Below are 16547 nucleotides of genomic sequence, written 5' to 3' on the forward strand. Positions count from 1 at the left end.
GGTAATTCAAGGAAGACAATTGCCCTAACAGCCTGCTCATGGTTTTCATCTGAGGGGCTTCACCAATAACCATTTTTATGGTAGACTGATGTTTGAGGTATAAAGAACTGGGAAGAAGAGCCTGAAGGGATTAAGAATTTGAAATTCCACTGAAATTCAACAGGTGAGTGATGTCCTACAGGTTCTTTTGACAAACATCCCTGCACATAAATGATAAGAATATAAATCTGAACTTTTTTGCAATGTTTCCATAAATAAAAAACTTCAAAGATCCTGCGATTTTACTGTCTTCCAACATACATAAAAAGAATTACAAGACAAATAAAATAGAAAAAAAAAAAAAAAGCAGATATGAAATGCCGCTAAATCAAAAAAGCAATATTTCACAAAAACCCGCGTCTGCTGCATGGCAACAGCTAAGGAAGTAGAATGAGCAGGAAAGAATGAGCAGTAGAATGAGCTGCAGCCTTGAGAGACCCTACTGAGAAATCCCTGACTGATCCACAGGTAATGGTTAATGGCTGAAACACTGTGAAGGTAATCACCAAAGGACTTTGCCCACTATGGCGAACTGTATGAAGAAGTAACTGCTCATCTGAGACCACAGAACTCCCCAGTCTCCCACTCCCCAATATGCCTCTGTGAATTCCTGGAAATTTGGACAGTAAATTAAGTGTCCTGATGGGAACTTGAGATAAGATAAAGGTGCTACTATTGTCCCATTATCTCAGACCTAAGGAGAAGTAAACAAGGCTGAGAGGAATGTATCCGCAAGAAAAGCCAACTCAGCAGATGTGCTGAAAATAAGCCCTGGCTGGGTCTGGCACGGGGAGACTGCAGCTGCCAGAATAATTTCTGGGGTCTTCCACCAGAGGACTGCACATGATCCACAGCTGCAACAGATCCATGGTGCTGCAAAAGACGATGTAAAACTCCCCACCCCAGGAGAGGTGTCTGGGCATTCCCACGTAAACCTGAACATATATTAAACCATTGAACTCAATGTTTCATAGGCTTCCCCCACCCTGGCAGATCAAAACTGTGACCATCACTTTGACTAACAAACACTGAAATGACATCAAGTCTTGTTGAATCCATGTGTGGTGATATCTATCTATTTTTCTCCTTTCTTTCTCTTTCTTTAATTTCTGTATAAATGTTCTTTAGCATTATTTTTATGCTTTTGAATTGCTATATTTCTATTGATAATAATAACAAAAATGGCTACATGCCTCTTTTCCTTTGCAACCAAAATTTTCCAAAATTAACTCATATATACATGTGTGTATATATATATATGTGTGTATGTATGTATTTATAAACACTGATCATTCGGTGTTATTTCACCCTAATCTGCTCCCAGGGATCAACTAATAAGAACTTGAGTTACCCCTATGTTTAGGGTGATTTGTAACACCATCCAGTCTGTCCTGAAGATCTTTATTTCAGAACATCTCATTTAGAAGATGGAAATAGGGAATAAACCAAGGTTTGGTGTGAACGATGACAAACTCCTTCTGTTTTCATTTACCACAATAGTAGTAAAATCTCACATAGTTCTTAAATAACTTATCTTTCTACAGACTTCTTTACATTTTTTTAATGGAAGTATTGGGATCTCATTTTTTTCATTGTCCATTTAAAATTATTATTTAAAGCAAAATGCAAACCCTGCCTTTGCATCCCAGTGCTCTATTCTCCCTTCTGTGCCAAATCTATTCTACTTACGATCATGAATATCCCTACTGATGTTTACCATATTAAAAAATGAAAAAATAGGAAGATATTGAAGTACTTTTGAATACAATAAATATGATAAAAAGCCAGCTACAAAAAGAGGCTACATAAAGATTTTCAGGCTGATTTCTATTCAATGTATTTGATATATACCACTTTGTGGTAAATGCTGTGTAATGTTTACTTTTCAGTCAAGACTGACATTCAGTGGCAAAGGCAAATCTGGACTCTAGAAAAAAATAATCAGATTAATACCTAATATTAATTTAATTCATTCTACAGATATTCTCCTATGTAAAAAAACCTGCTCTCTTTGGACATGACCCAACCACTCTCCGGTATATAGTGCAATATCTCCACAAAATCACAGGAGCATACTTCCAGGTCTTCAGAGGACTCCTGTGATAATTTCTAGACAAGAAAGTGCTTCCTACTGCATTGTGTCTAAAATGGTTCTTATGTAGCCAGACTCTAATGCAGTATGATTAAACATAACCTTTCAAATAAGTATTATACTACCTTACATGAAATTTTAGGTACAGGCAGTGAGATTCTTGCTACAGTTTTAAGAAGCACTTGATCCTCTGCCAGTTCAATGGTCAGAAGAATAAAACGGTGAGGAAATTTCATTCCTCTTTTAATATGTAGTTGTTGTGCATTACACTATACACAATAAAAAAGATATTAGTACCCCTGGCAGAAGCTTTAACCGACCTGAGTATAAGCAAAGCCTCCCCACTATGTATGGGAAAAGTTCAAACAACAAAAAATGTACTCTCATCCTTTCTAATAATGGTTGGCAGATTCTGGCAGCTTTAGCATCTGGAGTAAAAGATGGAGGTGTTCCAAATATCTCCAAATTGTAAGTGTCCCATTAGCAAGCAGTATTGTCCTGAAGCAGACGGAACATTTTATTAATTACCTTCTGGAACACAGCATTTTGTTTAATGAATAGTTCAAGCCAGAGTTCTTAATTTCCTACTTATCAGATTTTCTTAGTCATTTATCTAAATTATATTAGTCTTTTTCCTCACCACTCTTAAAGTCATTAACGGACACATATAACCACAAAAACAAATCTTAAATACTGTAAAATATAGAACTTTTAAAAGGCAATTAAAAAAATAAGAGCAAGCAAAGGGCAAATGGCACATATAGCTTTTCATCCTTGGAACAGTTAGAAATACTGTGTTTGATACACTGATGAAATAGTCCGCATTAATGGACCTAATTCTTGCCTAGCTAATATAGAAACTCCATATTAATATTTATTTTTACATCAGTATAATGTCTTAATTTTAATTCTTAAACTGTATTCTTGTTTTCATATCTGCCTTAAGGAAACACATAAGTTTTCTTCTGGATTTGTTTAAAAACATTAGCAATCTTAGTATGCAACTGGTGCTGTAGAATATTAACATGATTGGTATGCATCTAAGCATCAAAATTACTTTCAAGGTAACCAAGAAGGAGTTTAGACAGAAGATTCAAAAAAATGTAATTAGTCAAAGAAAAATAATCTGCCCAGTATATGTACACTTACCATAACCTGATATTCGTCAGTGTGATAGGTGCAAGTTTGTGATGCAACCTCTGCAATTCAATTTATCAAACTTGCCCACTAGACATTTTCAGTGAGTGCTGAAATTAGCTTTACAGTAGGAGGATCACATCATTAGCTGGTTGTCTTGGTGGTTGTCTCTGTGGGCAGATCTATGCAGTGTGCAGATGGCACACAGAAGGACTAACGTCGCAACAGTCTGCATAAGCTACTTCATCATTGTGCTGCCTGGCTTTACCTATGCCCACCTACCAGCTTGGACAAACAATCCATCTCACTTTCTACTTTTTTCCTCTCTAAAAACAAGCAATTGTCATACAATAAGAGGATTGAAAGAGCTCTCCTCCGAACCCCCTCAATCATAAACACTGACTACCCAGGCTCTGTACAAGCACTTGTGTATCAACATCAAACCTCATTGCACAGATAAATAAACTGAGTCCATTTCCTCTTCTCCAGAACCTACCTCCTGATCTGTACACAACACAGAACATAGAAGGAAATAGCAGACAGTCAGAAATTCCTTCAGGTCTTTTGGAGTGTGGACAGAATCCTTAAAATATTCTGATGAAGGAGGACTGTGGTTTGAAACTGCACTGTGGGTTATTTTTTATATGCTTCAAAGCCCTGTTGAAAACTGAATCTCAATCCCATCGCTGCATTTCAAAGGAACATGTATTCATTTTTAAATACATAAGTAATATCTGCCAGATACATATGACCTTTAATACTATCAAAAATATCTGGAATATTTCTAGGGAATTGCAGCACAATTTTTTCTCTATTTGAAGAACTCATTTCAAGTCTTTTATTTCTGCCTAATCTGTCAACTTCAGTCATTTTTTCTAAGCATTTAATCTAAACATGAAGTATTAAAAAAAAAAAAAGTGAAAAAAAATGTGTTTAACCAGTTTGAATGATATCATCTAGGGAAGAGAATGTCTTTCTATTCATATTCATTTATGAAAAGGACCTTTTCTGAATAATTTTCTCTCTTTTTTCCATATACCTGATGCAGAGTGAACTCTGAGTCTAAAAGAAGCACCAAGTGGGGATAAGAGAGTCCTGTAAAAGATATGAATAGGGATTACTTAGAAAAGAGACTATAGGACATTTTTCCCAGCGCTGTCACTGAAAATAAAAACTCTTGTCATTATCACTTTTTTATTCAGACATGGAGAAAGAGCAACCCTGAAACACAGTGGATGCCTGGTGCCAGGAACAGGAATCCAAACAAAGGTACAGAGAGAGCTAACAGCAGTGACAGGCTTGGACACAGACTCTGACAAATCAATCTCTAATATTGATCCACTTGGCAGGATGTTGCTCAGAGGAAAAAGCCTTCCCAAAATAATGAAAGGACAGATACTCTGAAAGAGATTATGTGAGGTATTCTCATCAAAATTTCAGTTTATGGATTTAACTTGCAAAGGCAATTACCTGAGCCAATAATAAAAGGGAATAAAGCAACAAGTTAATTGACTTTTCAGAAACATATTATAAAACCACAATCTAGATGTTCCCCAAAACCCAAAAAGTCTAAGTGTATTAATCATTTCTTTTACTCTTTAAATTTCAAATTTCAAAGTTCAAATAACAATTACATAAAACTGATTGAAGTACTTTTTTTTAATCTTTAAAAAAAAAATCATCCTGATGCATTCCCTTATTCTGTCCAGACTCACAAATCATACCAGCTCTGTCAAGTGTCTCTTAAGTTAAGGAATTCTAGCTAATAATTGGACCCTGAAACAGAGCTAAAAATAAGTTTCATAGGGAAAAAAAAAATAAAAAAATCTGAAATAAAAACTGAAATGAGGAAATCTGAAGAACAAACAGAGAAAAAGAAACAGGGTTCCAAGTTCAGTCACTATCTCTAAAGAACCATCCTCAGTTGTAGTGAGGAATGCTTGAACAACCCCTCTGATTATTTCTGTATTTGACTTTCAGTCTTCACTAAAAATTTCTATTCTGGCTGTTATTTGAAAAATCAGAAACACTTATTGACATCTCAGTTGAAAACTGATGAGATGGAAGTGTGTGGAGTGATGAATTAGCTGTGTATGACAATCTCTACAGTGAAATGTTCCTGTTCCTTGACTTCAAAGTGAAAAATGAGAAGTCTATCATCAAGAAACTGGGAAAAATTGTTGTTTGCAAACAACTTGGGGACAAAGGTGTAACCACAGTAAAAAAAAACTCCCCAATAACAATGAAAATATAAGACTGCAAGTTGAAATACAAAAGTTTCCAGAAAGATTCTTAGTTTTAATATTGAAGCTAAACTGATTCAGTCCTGCTACTACTACTACTGTGTGGTTGTAGGAATGCAGAAAAGATTGTTCCCAGTGACAATCAGGACTGTTCTGAGACAAAATTTGCTAACCTTGGCAAACCCTTTTTCACAGCAGACCTTATATAAGGGTCTCAGTGACTACATAATCTGTCTTACATACAAACTATGCTTGATGAGTAAATAGGTCTCATTTATTATACTTTTTTTTTTTTTTTTTTCAATTGTGGAAATCAGCACTTACTATGTCTATGGCTATGTGGGAAATTTTAGGAGCCAAAGTGTCAGGAGAGCCTGGAAAGACACCAAGTCTGAGAAAAAGAGGTAAAATACATTGCTTTCAGTGATGAAATTCAAGATAGCAGTATGTAGATGTACAATGGTAGCACAGTCTACCAGATTTCAAATAAAAATAAAATTTTATTTTATCATTTTATTTTAAAATATTTTCTTATTTTATTTATTTTTGTTTCAAATAAAAACAGAAAAATAATCAGGTTTAATGTTCAATCCTTTTTATCCTACCAAATTATAATCCAACCAAGTTTCATCTTTTACCTCTGAATTTTCAAATATTAAACATTTTAATTTTCATAATAAATGCTTTAATTAGACTCTGTAATACTAATTTAGTCCTATAACTCTTCAGAAAAGTAAGAGAACCTTTTTTTTTCAGTTGCTCTGTAGAATTTTTCATTTCTTCATTTTTCTAAACAATGCAGCTTTTCTTCCTCTCGGGCTAATGTCAAAATAAATTTGTATCACTGATTGGGTTGGAAGCCTATAAGGCATAGCATCACAATACTGAACTTGAATATTTCTGAGAAATAACAGCTCAAAAAGGCAGAAGAGTGAAGGTAAAATCTGTTTAAAAAAAAACCTGTGTGTTTGCTTGTTATCCTTGATTCTCACTAGTTTGCAAAAGGAAGTTGAAAATTCTTATGTGTTGGCACTGCAATATTTGAATAGAGTGGGCTGACATACAATGCTTTCCTTTGACACAAATTATACAGATACCCAAATACCTTTGTTCATTTGAAGCACAGTTTGCAACAGACTCCTGACCAAGAGTGAACAGATTTGGAAGCTGACTATTTTGGTCAGAACAGAGAGTTCTTTTGAACTTAAGCAAAATGTTAATCCACTACAAGGACCAAATATTTTTGACTCTTAATACATTTGGAGAAAAATCTCAGCCTCAGCTGCTACTTCCTGAATTTATCAATGGCACCTTCAGCTAGCTTAAAATCAGTCATATATCAGGTTCCCCAGGACATAATTATTTTTTGGCAAAGTTGTGATACTGGAAAAATACAGCGAATGTGAATAAAACCCCACATTCTTGCAATAATACCGAGTCACAGATCATACACCATACTATCTTACCATCAATGGGAACTGCTTGTGAGGAAAACAGAAACCTCACAAATACATAGCAATTCAACAACAAAAGTTAGAATTACATTTTATCAACTTTGTGAATCAACACTGCGTCCTTAGCTCCAATCCACCCATCACTGCCTGTGTGCCACTTCCTTCTTCCATATTCTAAACGCATATTAAAGATCTCCCATGTCAGTGAGTCTCTCTCCTATTTTCAAAAGCAGCTCTCTTCTTCTAAGTAGCATTATTCATCACAAGATACTAATCAAGGAGGAAAAAACAAACTGGAAAATAGATCGTGCAAAGGGGTGCAGTCACACACCTGATGATTTTATTACTATAAGAAACCCCAGTGGAAGGAATCCTAGGGATAGCAATAATCATGAGAGTTTTGAGCAACAACGGTGTTCAGCTTAAATACCTCATGTGACTGAGGGCCTAACTATTCACATTGTGACAGCAGAGGACCTCAGGGGCTGGGAACCAACCTTCCTGAAAAGATCTGAGTTTGGGATCCTCTGAAAATTCTGAAGGACATGGGCAAGAGTCAAACTTATTCTTCTAATGAAGCTGTTTAAGGAAGAATTTTTTTAAAAATATAATATCCCAGAGTTTCCAACATTTACAGAATAAAATATCAATGAATCCTCTGTATAGTAGTTTACATTATTGATTCACTCATGCAGCTCCAAAATGAAAAAGTACTCACGGTTAAAACTCTGATGTCACCTTCATGTTCGACAGACTACCGTGATGGTTTGGAAGCTATTATTTCAGGACTCACATGTTGGAATTTTCTAATTGACTGCTCATACATTTCAAAATTATTTTATAATTATCAACAGAACAAGCTAAATTAACCCTGAAGCTTGTAGTAATAAGAATTAAACTGCTCTTACTTATCTATCTACTTATCTGCAAATAAACCTACCCATTGGAGTAACAGCTGCCATTCTGATGCCCTGCACTCTGCTTTGATTAACACCTCTGCATAGATCTGTTAGAGGTGTAGCATGAAAGGACCTGACCTCTTACTGCACTGTCTATATGTCTATGCAAATAGACATCCAGGGTTCTCCACACATTTATCCACTGATGTCAAAAGTGTGTTGGGAGTGAGGGAAGGCTCAGGGAGCTTTTCATCATATTTCTACTGAAGCACAGATGATTTGCACAGCATTGGCTAAGTCTCCTTGTGCCTCAGTACTCACCTTTAAAACTGGATTAATATCATCTCCCTGTTACACAGGACTACCATAAATGCAAGACTTTACCACTTTAAAGTAATGAGATACTAGGTCAAGATGTTCATATTATCTTTGTACATAGCTTTGTACATACCTTTTTTATAAAATTATTTTAAAAATAAGAACAAGTTCATAAACCTAAAATCATTAGGGAAAAACACCTCCACAGAATCAGCAACATGTACAAGAATAAAAACAAAAGTCCATTTCTCCTATGAAATAGCCTTTCATGTGAAGCCTTATTAGTGTATTCAAAACTATCAAAACAGAGCTTGAAAACTGAAATGATCCCACACAAAGAACAAACACAAAACCCTGTCAGAATATATTCTCCAAAGCTATGATTACCTGGTAGTCAGTAAGCAAATAACTTTTAAAAGGGACAACATGCCATGAAAAAATTATCTTCATAAACGTGTTCATAACATCATAATGTTCCCTGTTTTGTATGATGCATAACCTGATTTTTTTCATAGAAGAAGAAATGTTGTCTGATTTTAAAAAGATTCACTTTTAATATCTACCAGTACACCTAGGTAGTATTTTATATGTCTCATACCTAATAATGAATGTTTAAAACACTTCAAAATTAATTTCTTGCGGGACTAGCAAGGGTAGTGTGAGAGATTGAGATGTTAATGGTTACTGGCGCAATCAGCCGCTTGCAAAAGCAGCAGGTGCTTTGCTGAGAATAAGCACAGTAACAGCCCAGGTGCAATGGGCGTGAGCAGCAGGGGATGACCAGGACAAAGCAACCTTTGTTGCAGCAAGTTGGGTTTTGTTGGAGTCCAGGGCATTCCTTCGGCTGCCCTGGAGGGTCAGAGACCTGGACAGGGGGGTCTGGGACCCCGGCCCAGAGCCCAGAGGGACATCGGCTTTGATCCCAGTCCATGGGAAAGGCTTCCTGCACTGTGGGAAGGATTGCAAGCCACAAGAGTGTGAAAAGATAGTAGTTTAGCTTATCACAGGGTGAAAAAACAGTAGATTTGGGTTTTTAGCATTGAACTGAATGGGGGCAAGATGGAGGATTTTGGGCGTTGTCTCCTGCTTCTTCTTTCTTCTTTCCTCACTCCATTTTCTGCAGTGACAGTGGCACAAAGTAGTTCAAAGAGATTGGGTCAAAGTAGGGACGACCTTTTTAGTGTAAGTGATAGGTATTGGCAAATAATGATAAATAAAGAACACATAACAATTAGTATAAAAGATAGCAACAGCCCAGTCTGGGAGGAGTCGCCAGATGCCCGAGCAGCTGCACAGACCTTTGTTGGGCACTGAGAAAATTGTAAAATAAGAAACGATAAACAAAGCATGCAACCTTGAAAAATCAGAACCTGAAGACTCCGTCTTTTTCTTGCATCTGGCTCAGAGCTTTGCAAAAGGCAAAAAGACTCTAAAACCACCTGAATCTTGGAACTAAAACCGAGAGGGTTTGAGGCAGATAAGGGAAGAGGCCAAAAAGAAGCAGATCCTCTGAGGGGGATTAATACTTTTTATCATGCTGATGTCCCTCCTTACACAAGTGGATCAGTTGTAAAACCTCTCCCTGATCTGGGGGACATACTGGGACATGCAAGCATAGGCCTGAAGGTGTTCATCCCTTTTGATGGGGAGTAATGGGCTCAACTGCACTGACTGAGACGCAGCTGTCATGTCTTAGAAAGTGTCATAAACCTTCAAAGACCCCCAAAATCCCCCCAGAGTAATTTCTGGGCCTTCTACCAGACGACTGTGCAGGATTCAGTGTTGCAATAGATCCAAGGTGCTCCAAAAGACAGCGTAAAACTCTCCAACCCAGGGAAGGTGCCTGGGCATTCCACCTAAAGCTAAGCATATATAAACCCTCTGGAATTTGTGTTTTCTGGGTTTCCCCACTCCTGATGGATCATGGTACCACTCAGACCAAAGGACATCAGAATTTCAACAACCAAGTCTTGTTACAAATTCCATGGATTCTACTCTTATCCTTTCTTTATCTTTCTTTCTCCCCTTCTTCTCAAAATACATTGTAAGCCAGACTAAAAAATTACTGTCAAAGCCTTAATAAGTGCCTTGTGTCTGGATTTGTTAAGGTTGGCTAAATTTAAGTTTGCTAAATTAAAGTTTGTGAAGTACTTACTTTGCCTGGATGTAATTTTAAAATTCGTCAAGTACCTTATTCTATCTTAATATCCTAAATTTTGCAAGTGAAAGTTTGTTGTTGAATCTGCTGAGAATTTTGTTCTCTCCTACACATTGCCCAGAGTCAATTAAACAACCTTCCCCTAAACCAGGCAAGTGGACAGCAGCATAACAGGTAGTTTAGGTAAGTTTGAGATTGTCTTTCCCTTCCCTTTTAGAGAAGCTATACCCATCAAATCTTTCTACCCAGTGTGAAACATTCTCCCCAGTCTCTGTATTATTTGCCATGAGCCTACAAACAATTCCATATAACCCAGAGCAATATTCTGAAAGTTTCTTTCTTTTTTAATGTAAATTACTTCCTTAAATGCTTACTAAACAATGTGATTTATCAAGGACAGATCTGTAAAACACCACAATCATGTTGATGACCCAGTTTCCAAGCTATGTCTTTCAAGAAGTTTAATTTAGATTTGACTCCTATCAAGTCCCTCAGTCTATTGCCAATATTAAAAGCACTCCTTTCACTCCAGGTTCTCACCCGAGAGGAATCCAGTTCATCCAGATCAAGATTACCCCAGAATATAAACCAAAGTACAGTCAGTGGGACAATCACAAGATTTACTGTTCTAAACTAAACAGCTAACAAAAACACACTTATCATGTAAATTCTACAAACCAATTTCCAAATCTTGAACTATGTGGGGTTTGGCACTTTCTGATTTTATTGAAATTTTGTCAAATTCATCTGCAATAAGTAAAAGAATACAAGTTTAAAGGATGTTTATATATATCTTACACCATTTACCCATATATGCAAAAGATTCAGGAACTCACCATATCAGTATCTGACACAGGTCCAAAACTGGTCACATAGATGTTAGTGAAGACTTCAGTAATACTATCTGATATAAAAAGAAAAAAGAAAAAAAAAAAAACACAAACAAGCAAACATTTTAAATTGATAATATTTTTTTAACTCTCTGTGCAAGATTATGGGACATTTTGAACAGGTTTCTCTCCTTGTTTACTACCCATCACCTGTATCCTGTTGTATATATTGGGGGTTCTCTCCCACTTAACACAGAGGTTAATGAAGCGTTTGTCCCACAGAGTAGTTTTTTTCAGTTTGTTCAACTATACAATCATCAGCAACTACAAACATACATCCCATTTCTCTACCAGCAAAATACCACAGCATCTTGGACTTAACATGGAAGGACACTTCTAAACACAAAATGCCTCTGTTGCAGATGGGTTACCTCTGCTATTGCAGATCTCTCCTATTAAAGCCTTTCTAGTTGAAGGCTGTTTTCTACATCCTTAATAGCTTTTTCAAAGAAAAAGACAAGAAAAGGCAATTACTGACTGCACCAAATATAACAGAACAGCACCCTACTTTTCAGTTGGTTGTGTTTTCAAGTGGCACATATTTTAACCTAACAGTTCCTTTCCTTGATACACAATGCTCCTGATACTTTGCTGTGGTACTGTGGACACTTTGAGAAAACGTCCTTCCTAATCATTGCAGTCAGACAGCCATGAAATCAGAATATTAGATATTGTACTGCAGGGAAAAATAATTGCTTCGTTTTCTATCTTCAGTTTTCAATTAGGCTCAAAATAGAATGATATTCACTAAGAGCTTTAGTATGCACAGGAAATTTCTTACAGCAGTTGCTGACTAGAGTCTGCATTCTAGACAGTCAACACAAGGAACTCTCTGCCTTAAAGCCAGCTGCTGATTGGAAAAGAAAAATTTGAATTTTTCTTTTCTAGGTGCAATTTGACTTATTGCAGAATTTCCCATTCCCAAAAATAATGCAAGTGCCTGTTGTGTAAGTGATCCTGCTGTCATGTAATTATAATATTTCCATATTTAATCATTATTAAATGTGGGTAGTTAATAGTTTCTGTTTTCCTAAAAGCTGCCTTTTAACAAATACATGATATGAGCAAACTTTGCTTCTAATTATATTGAGGCTAACAGTACAATCCCCGCTCTTTACTGGGAGAAAAGGCCAGGACTGATCCATGAGCAGCTGCATGGACCAGCAGCGCATTTTCAAAGGGATGTAGCTGCAAAGATACAGTGATTTCAGACAACTTCTGGAGCACGGGCAAGGAATATGCACCCATTCTCATACATAAGGAAAATTCCTTCTTCAACCAGTGCTAGAATACAGGACTTCATAAAGCCCTTCCTACCAAAGAGAATCTTTTTTCCCAGGATCGTGTCTGCTTTTTAAGCAAATAAATAAAGGCTGACTCCTAAAATTCTTCTGCATGTCCTGAGATATGTTTATTTGCATGACAGAGACTTCTGGAATCCCTTATGAAGCTTCATTACACAAGCTAAGTTGATTTCTACTCCAAATACCTTACAAACAAATTTTAAGTCAGTGGACAGAAAAGGTGGTGAGTCTTCAGTGTTCTTGGTATTCAACAAGGCTAAAGTACAGGCCTGGCTGAAGTATCCTACAGAAGGCACAAGTACATTTCAGAGGACTAGAGATTTCATGCTGCCCATGGGAGACTCTCCAGAAAAACAGATTACCTCCAAATGGTTACCTGGCACAGACTGGAACGAAATGTGAGTGTGACAAGAGATCTACTGTTGAGGAGGTAAAGGGGTGCTGCAGGGACTAATTGTGAAATTTGGCCTGTACTGTGATGACAATACAATACATTAATTATAATTCCATGAAAAGCACTGGTGTTACAAAAATATGACTGACAATCAAGTATTCCAACAGCAGAGTGCCAAGGCTAATTTCAAATATACTTTTATAAGTTGAAGAAACACTAGTATAGGCAACAAAGTCACTTGGCAAATCTTTACCTCCATAGTCCCCATCCCCCAAATGCTTGGAAACATGGTCTTCTTGTAACCTCACTCTATTGCTATCAGTTATTTGTATCTGATTTATTATTTGACACAGAGGAATTATTTTAATGTTTGCATATAATAAGCTACAGGATATGGGATCTTCGAGCTTGCTCTGCATTCCTAGTTTTAATTAAAAATATATATATATATATTCTATTATATAATTGATAAACTCTCCTGGATCTACTCTTCCATCAGAAATGAACAGAGAAGACAGAGAGGAGAACAAACATTGATCACAACTTAAACTATTAGAACAGTCTGTAGATTCCCCCTATTGGTTAGTGTTAAGAGAAAAGTACATTAAGGAGTAAATGGCAGATTTTATTTTTTGCCTATTTCCCAAATTCTGCATAGTTAAGTTTCTGTTCATACCCTATCTTCAAGAAAACAAATACTTAAAGACAAAAGAAGCTGAAATATAATAAATCTTGAATTACTCCTGCTACCATCCATTTGTGTTAGCAGCCTGAGTTTTGTGCTTGTTTCTTCCTTGTTACTTTGCATAGTGTTACAATAAAGGATCCTCTGAATTAAAAAATATGAACTTGAGGGCTCAAAATCAATGTCTACAAAAGGAAAAAATACGTCCTCCTTTTTTTACAACAAACATTGCTTGATTGTAGCTGTTGCTTTGAAGGAGTATGTGCTTGTCAAACAAAGAATTCAGAAGCACAAAGCAGAGTTTCAAATGGACTCTCTAATCAAAATTCATCCAGCAGTCGTCAGAGATACAGGCTTTTTATAATTCGTATTCTGGCAAGAAAAGCACAAGTCATCATACTTAGCCCACCAGAGATTCAAACAGTTCTGGATTCAGTTCTTGTGGAAAAGCCAAGGAATATAGTCAGCTAAAAGATGTTCAATGCAACATGTGTTTGCATACAAGTCTAGTTTGTTTTTTTGAGAAAAGTTAAGGACAAGCTTTCTCTACTGGGAGAGAAAATCTGTTTCCTCAAGTGACATGTAAGCACGTAACTAAAAGGCCTGATTTTAAAAATGCTTGGATCAATGGAGGCCCATATTGAAAAACAGTCTAGATTTTAAATAAACCTCTCTTGTGAGCAAGGGTGTTGGATTCATTTATACTTTTAGGCTCTTAAGTTATTCTGGATCAGTGCTTTTGAAGATTATACAAAGAAATAGGAACAGCTTCTTTTAGGGAAAAAAATCTCAGGTAAAGGATATAACATGTAGCTGCCACTATCACATGAAGTACTCTAAAATTCTGCAAAGGCTATTACAGCACCATTTCTAACTTGCTTTGGTCATAAATGTTAAAAAAGAAGCTCTATCTGACTCAGATCAGACCATTTTCTCAGATGATGGAAGCCAAAGGTAAACTGACAAAATATAGTCAATAAAGTTACACATCCCGTGGAAGTATAAAAAAAGTATTAATTATTAAGATCATATTCCACATGTTTCTCAAGCACTGATTTCTTCTGATTCCCTTTCCTTCCTTGAACTGACATGGTATCATTACTGGAAAAAATAAAAAAACAGAACCTAAGAAAAAGCACTACATATACCAGACTGCAGAAGATTTATTCATCCTTATCTGTCCTTAGCTGGAATGTTTGCTGTGTATTTTAATTACGTCTGGGATTTAAAAAAAATGTTAATTATAACAACTCCTCTATGAAGATAATAATTTTATTATCCTCAGTTCTCCATACTTGGGAAGCTGTGGCAGAAGGATTAAGTTACGTGTAAATAATGTGAAGTACAGGTGTTTGCCAAGTCTGGTTACAGCTGTCCAGCTCTAGGTAACCACACTGGAAAATGTCAACATCACTGACTTGTCAAAAAATTAGAAAAGTGGTTCAGAGCTCAGCTAGAGTTGGTATCAGTGGCACTGCCAATTCCTTTATGCCAACTCTCCTGTTGGGATACCCTTTCTGAGGGTTTGAAATACTGCTAACTTGTTTCTCAGTAGAAGAGCTGGCTTGGCTGAAGTAGGCTGCTTGGCAGAGAATTTGCAGTGGCTGAAGTCTAAACCAATCCAGGCTGAGTAATGGAGATGATCAGAAAAGTCAGATGAAAAGGTTCCTCATGAGCATTTACCAGTTTGTCAAAATAGTAAAAATCTAAATTTTCAATGAGTTCCTATGGTATGCTGTCTGACAGCAGTTTTCAAAAATTATTTTGAGTTCTTTCATGTGTCCCTTCTCACCTGGCTGCATCCCTGACAGGATACACAGAGTTCCAGTGTCTGTGACCTGAAGTAGCTAGACGTGCAGCGTTCTGCATCCTGAGAGGTCTCCCTTTCCTGGGGAATGCTGAGAAAGCATTATCTCTATTGAAATAAATTTTCAGAGTATTTCTCATATTTGAGAATGACTTGAGTATTCCTCATTTTCCTTCTCACCAAAATAATCCAGCATCCCTTCTTCACAGAAAGTAGAGGCAAAACATGGCTCATTCTATGTATGTTTAAAAGAAGGAAGGAGTGTGATCACTGCTAAATCTTCAGAAAGGTTCCAGATGTTGGCTTGCATGAAACTGGTTAAATTATTGGTTATTGTATCAAGGCTATTTTCCTATTTTCACAAGAAAACAAGCCTAGTATATTGGGTTGGACTTTTTTTTTTCTTTTTAATTTCAATTTTTAGTCAATAAAGCTGTAAATACAGGTTTTGGGCACCTAAAATAGAAGACAATCTCTTTGAGGTAATTAAAAACCACTAAAAGTGTTCTTGGTGGGACAGAACTTTTAAAGTATACATATGCAGTTCTAATGTATACTATAAAAATTTCAGATAATTATTTTAAATATAGAATTAACAGTACCTGAGGGAACACTGCAAGGCTGTAACTGAAAGGCTGATAAAGAATGCAAAACAAACAAACAACCAAACAACAAAAACAAAACAAACAAACAAACAAACAAACAAAAAACCACGAGAGTGAAGCAATAATAAAATGCTGCTCTTAAATTATAATAGCAACAAAAAAGGAGGTCAAGTTGCAGTGCTATGGGAAACTTAACTGAGTATTTCTGAGTTTTTTGTGGAAATGTTGTCAAAAGCTTGATATTAATTTAATTACTTTTCTATAAAAAATATTTAACTGGAATTGACATTGTTCTGACATTGTAATATGGTATCCAGGGGCATGCTTGGCAATGTTGCCCAAAGGCCTTGAAAATGTCATTCATAATACAACCCAGAAATTGCACAGGTGAAACAGCCAGGGTCTTAATCCATCAAACAATGTTCCAACTCAACATGCTGCCCTTATCTGACAAGCTCCTTAGTGTGTCTGTTGACAGCTCAAGACACTGACTGGCTGGCAGGGAATGGGGGTCAGAGGAGG

The 16547-nt window shown here is 36.4% G+C and overlaps 1 protein-coding gene across 1 annotated transcript in view; it reads right to left on the reverse strand.

Annotated features, from left to right (window-relative positions):
• GABRA2 (gamma-aminobutyric acid type A receptor subunit alpha2) overlaps nucleotides 1-16547 on the reverse strand; it is a 65446-nt gene that overhangs the window by 28481 nt on the left and 20418 nt on the right. The window contains exons 3-4 of the mRNA XM_040063992.2: nucleotides 11173-11244; nucleotides 6978-6989 (exon numbers count right to left, since the gene is read on the reverse strand). Of these exons, the coding sequence (XP_039919926.1) occupies nucleotides 6978-6989; nucleotides 11173-11244 (84 nt within the window). The remainder of the gene's footprint in view (nucleotides 1-6977; nucleotides 6990-11172; nucleotides 11245-16547) is intronic.

The sequence above is a fragment of the Hirundo rustica genome, chromosome 5 (assembly GCF_015227805.2).
Source record: "Hirundo rustica isolate bHirRus1 chromosome 5, bHirRus1.pri.v3, whole genome shotgun sequence".
NCBI lineage: Eukaryota > Metazoa > Chordata > Aves > Passeriformes > Hirundinidae > Hirundo > Hirundo rustica.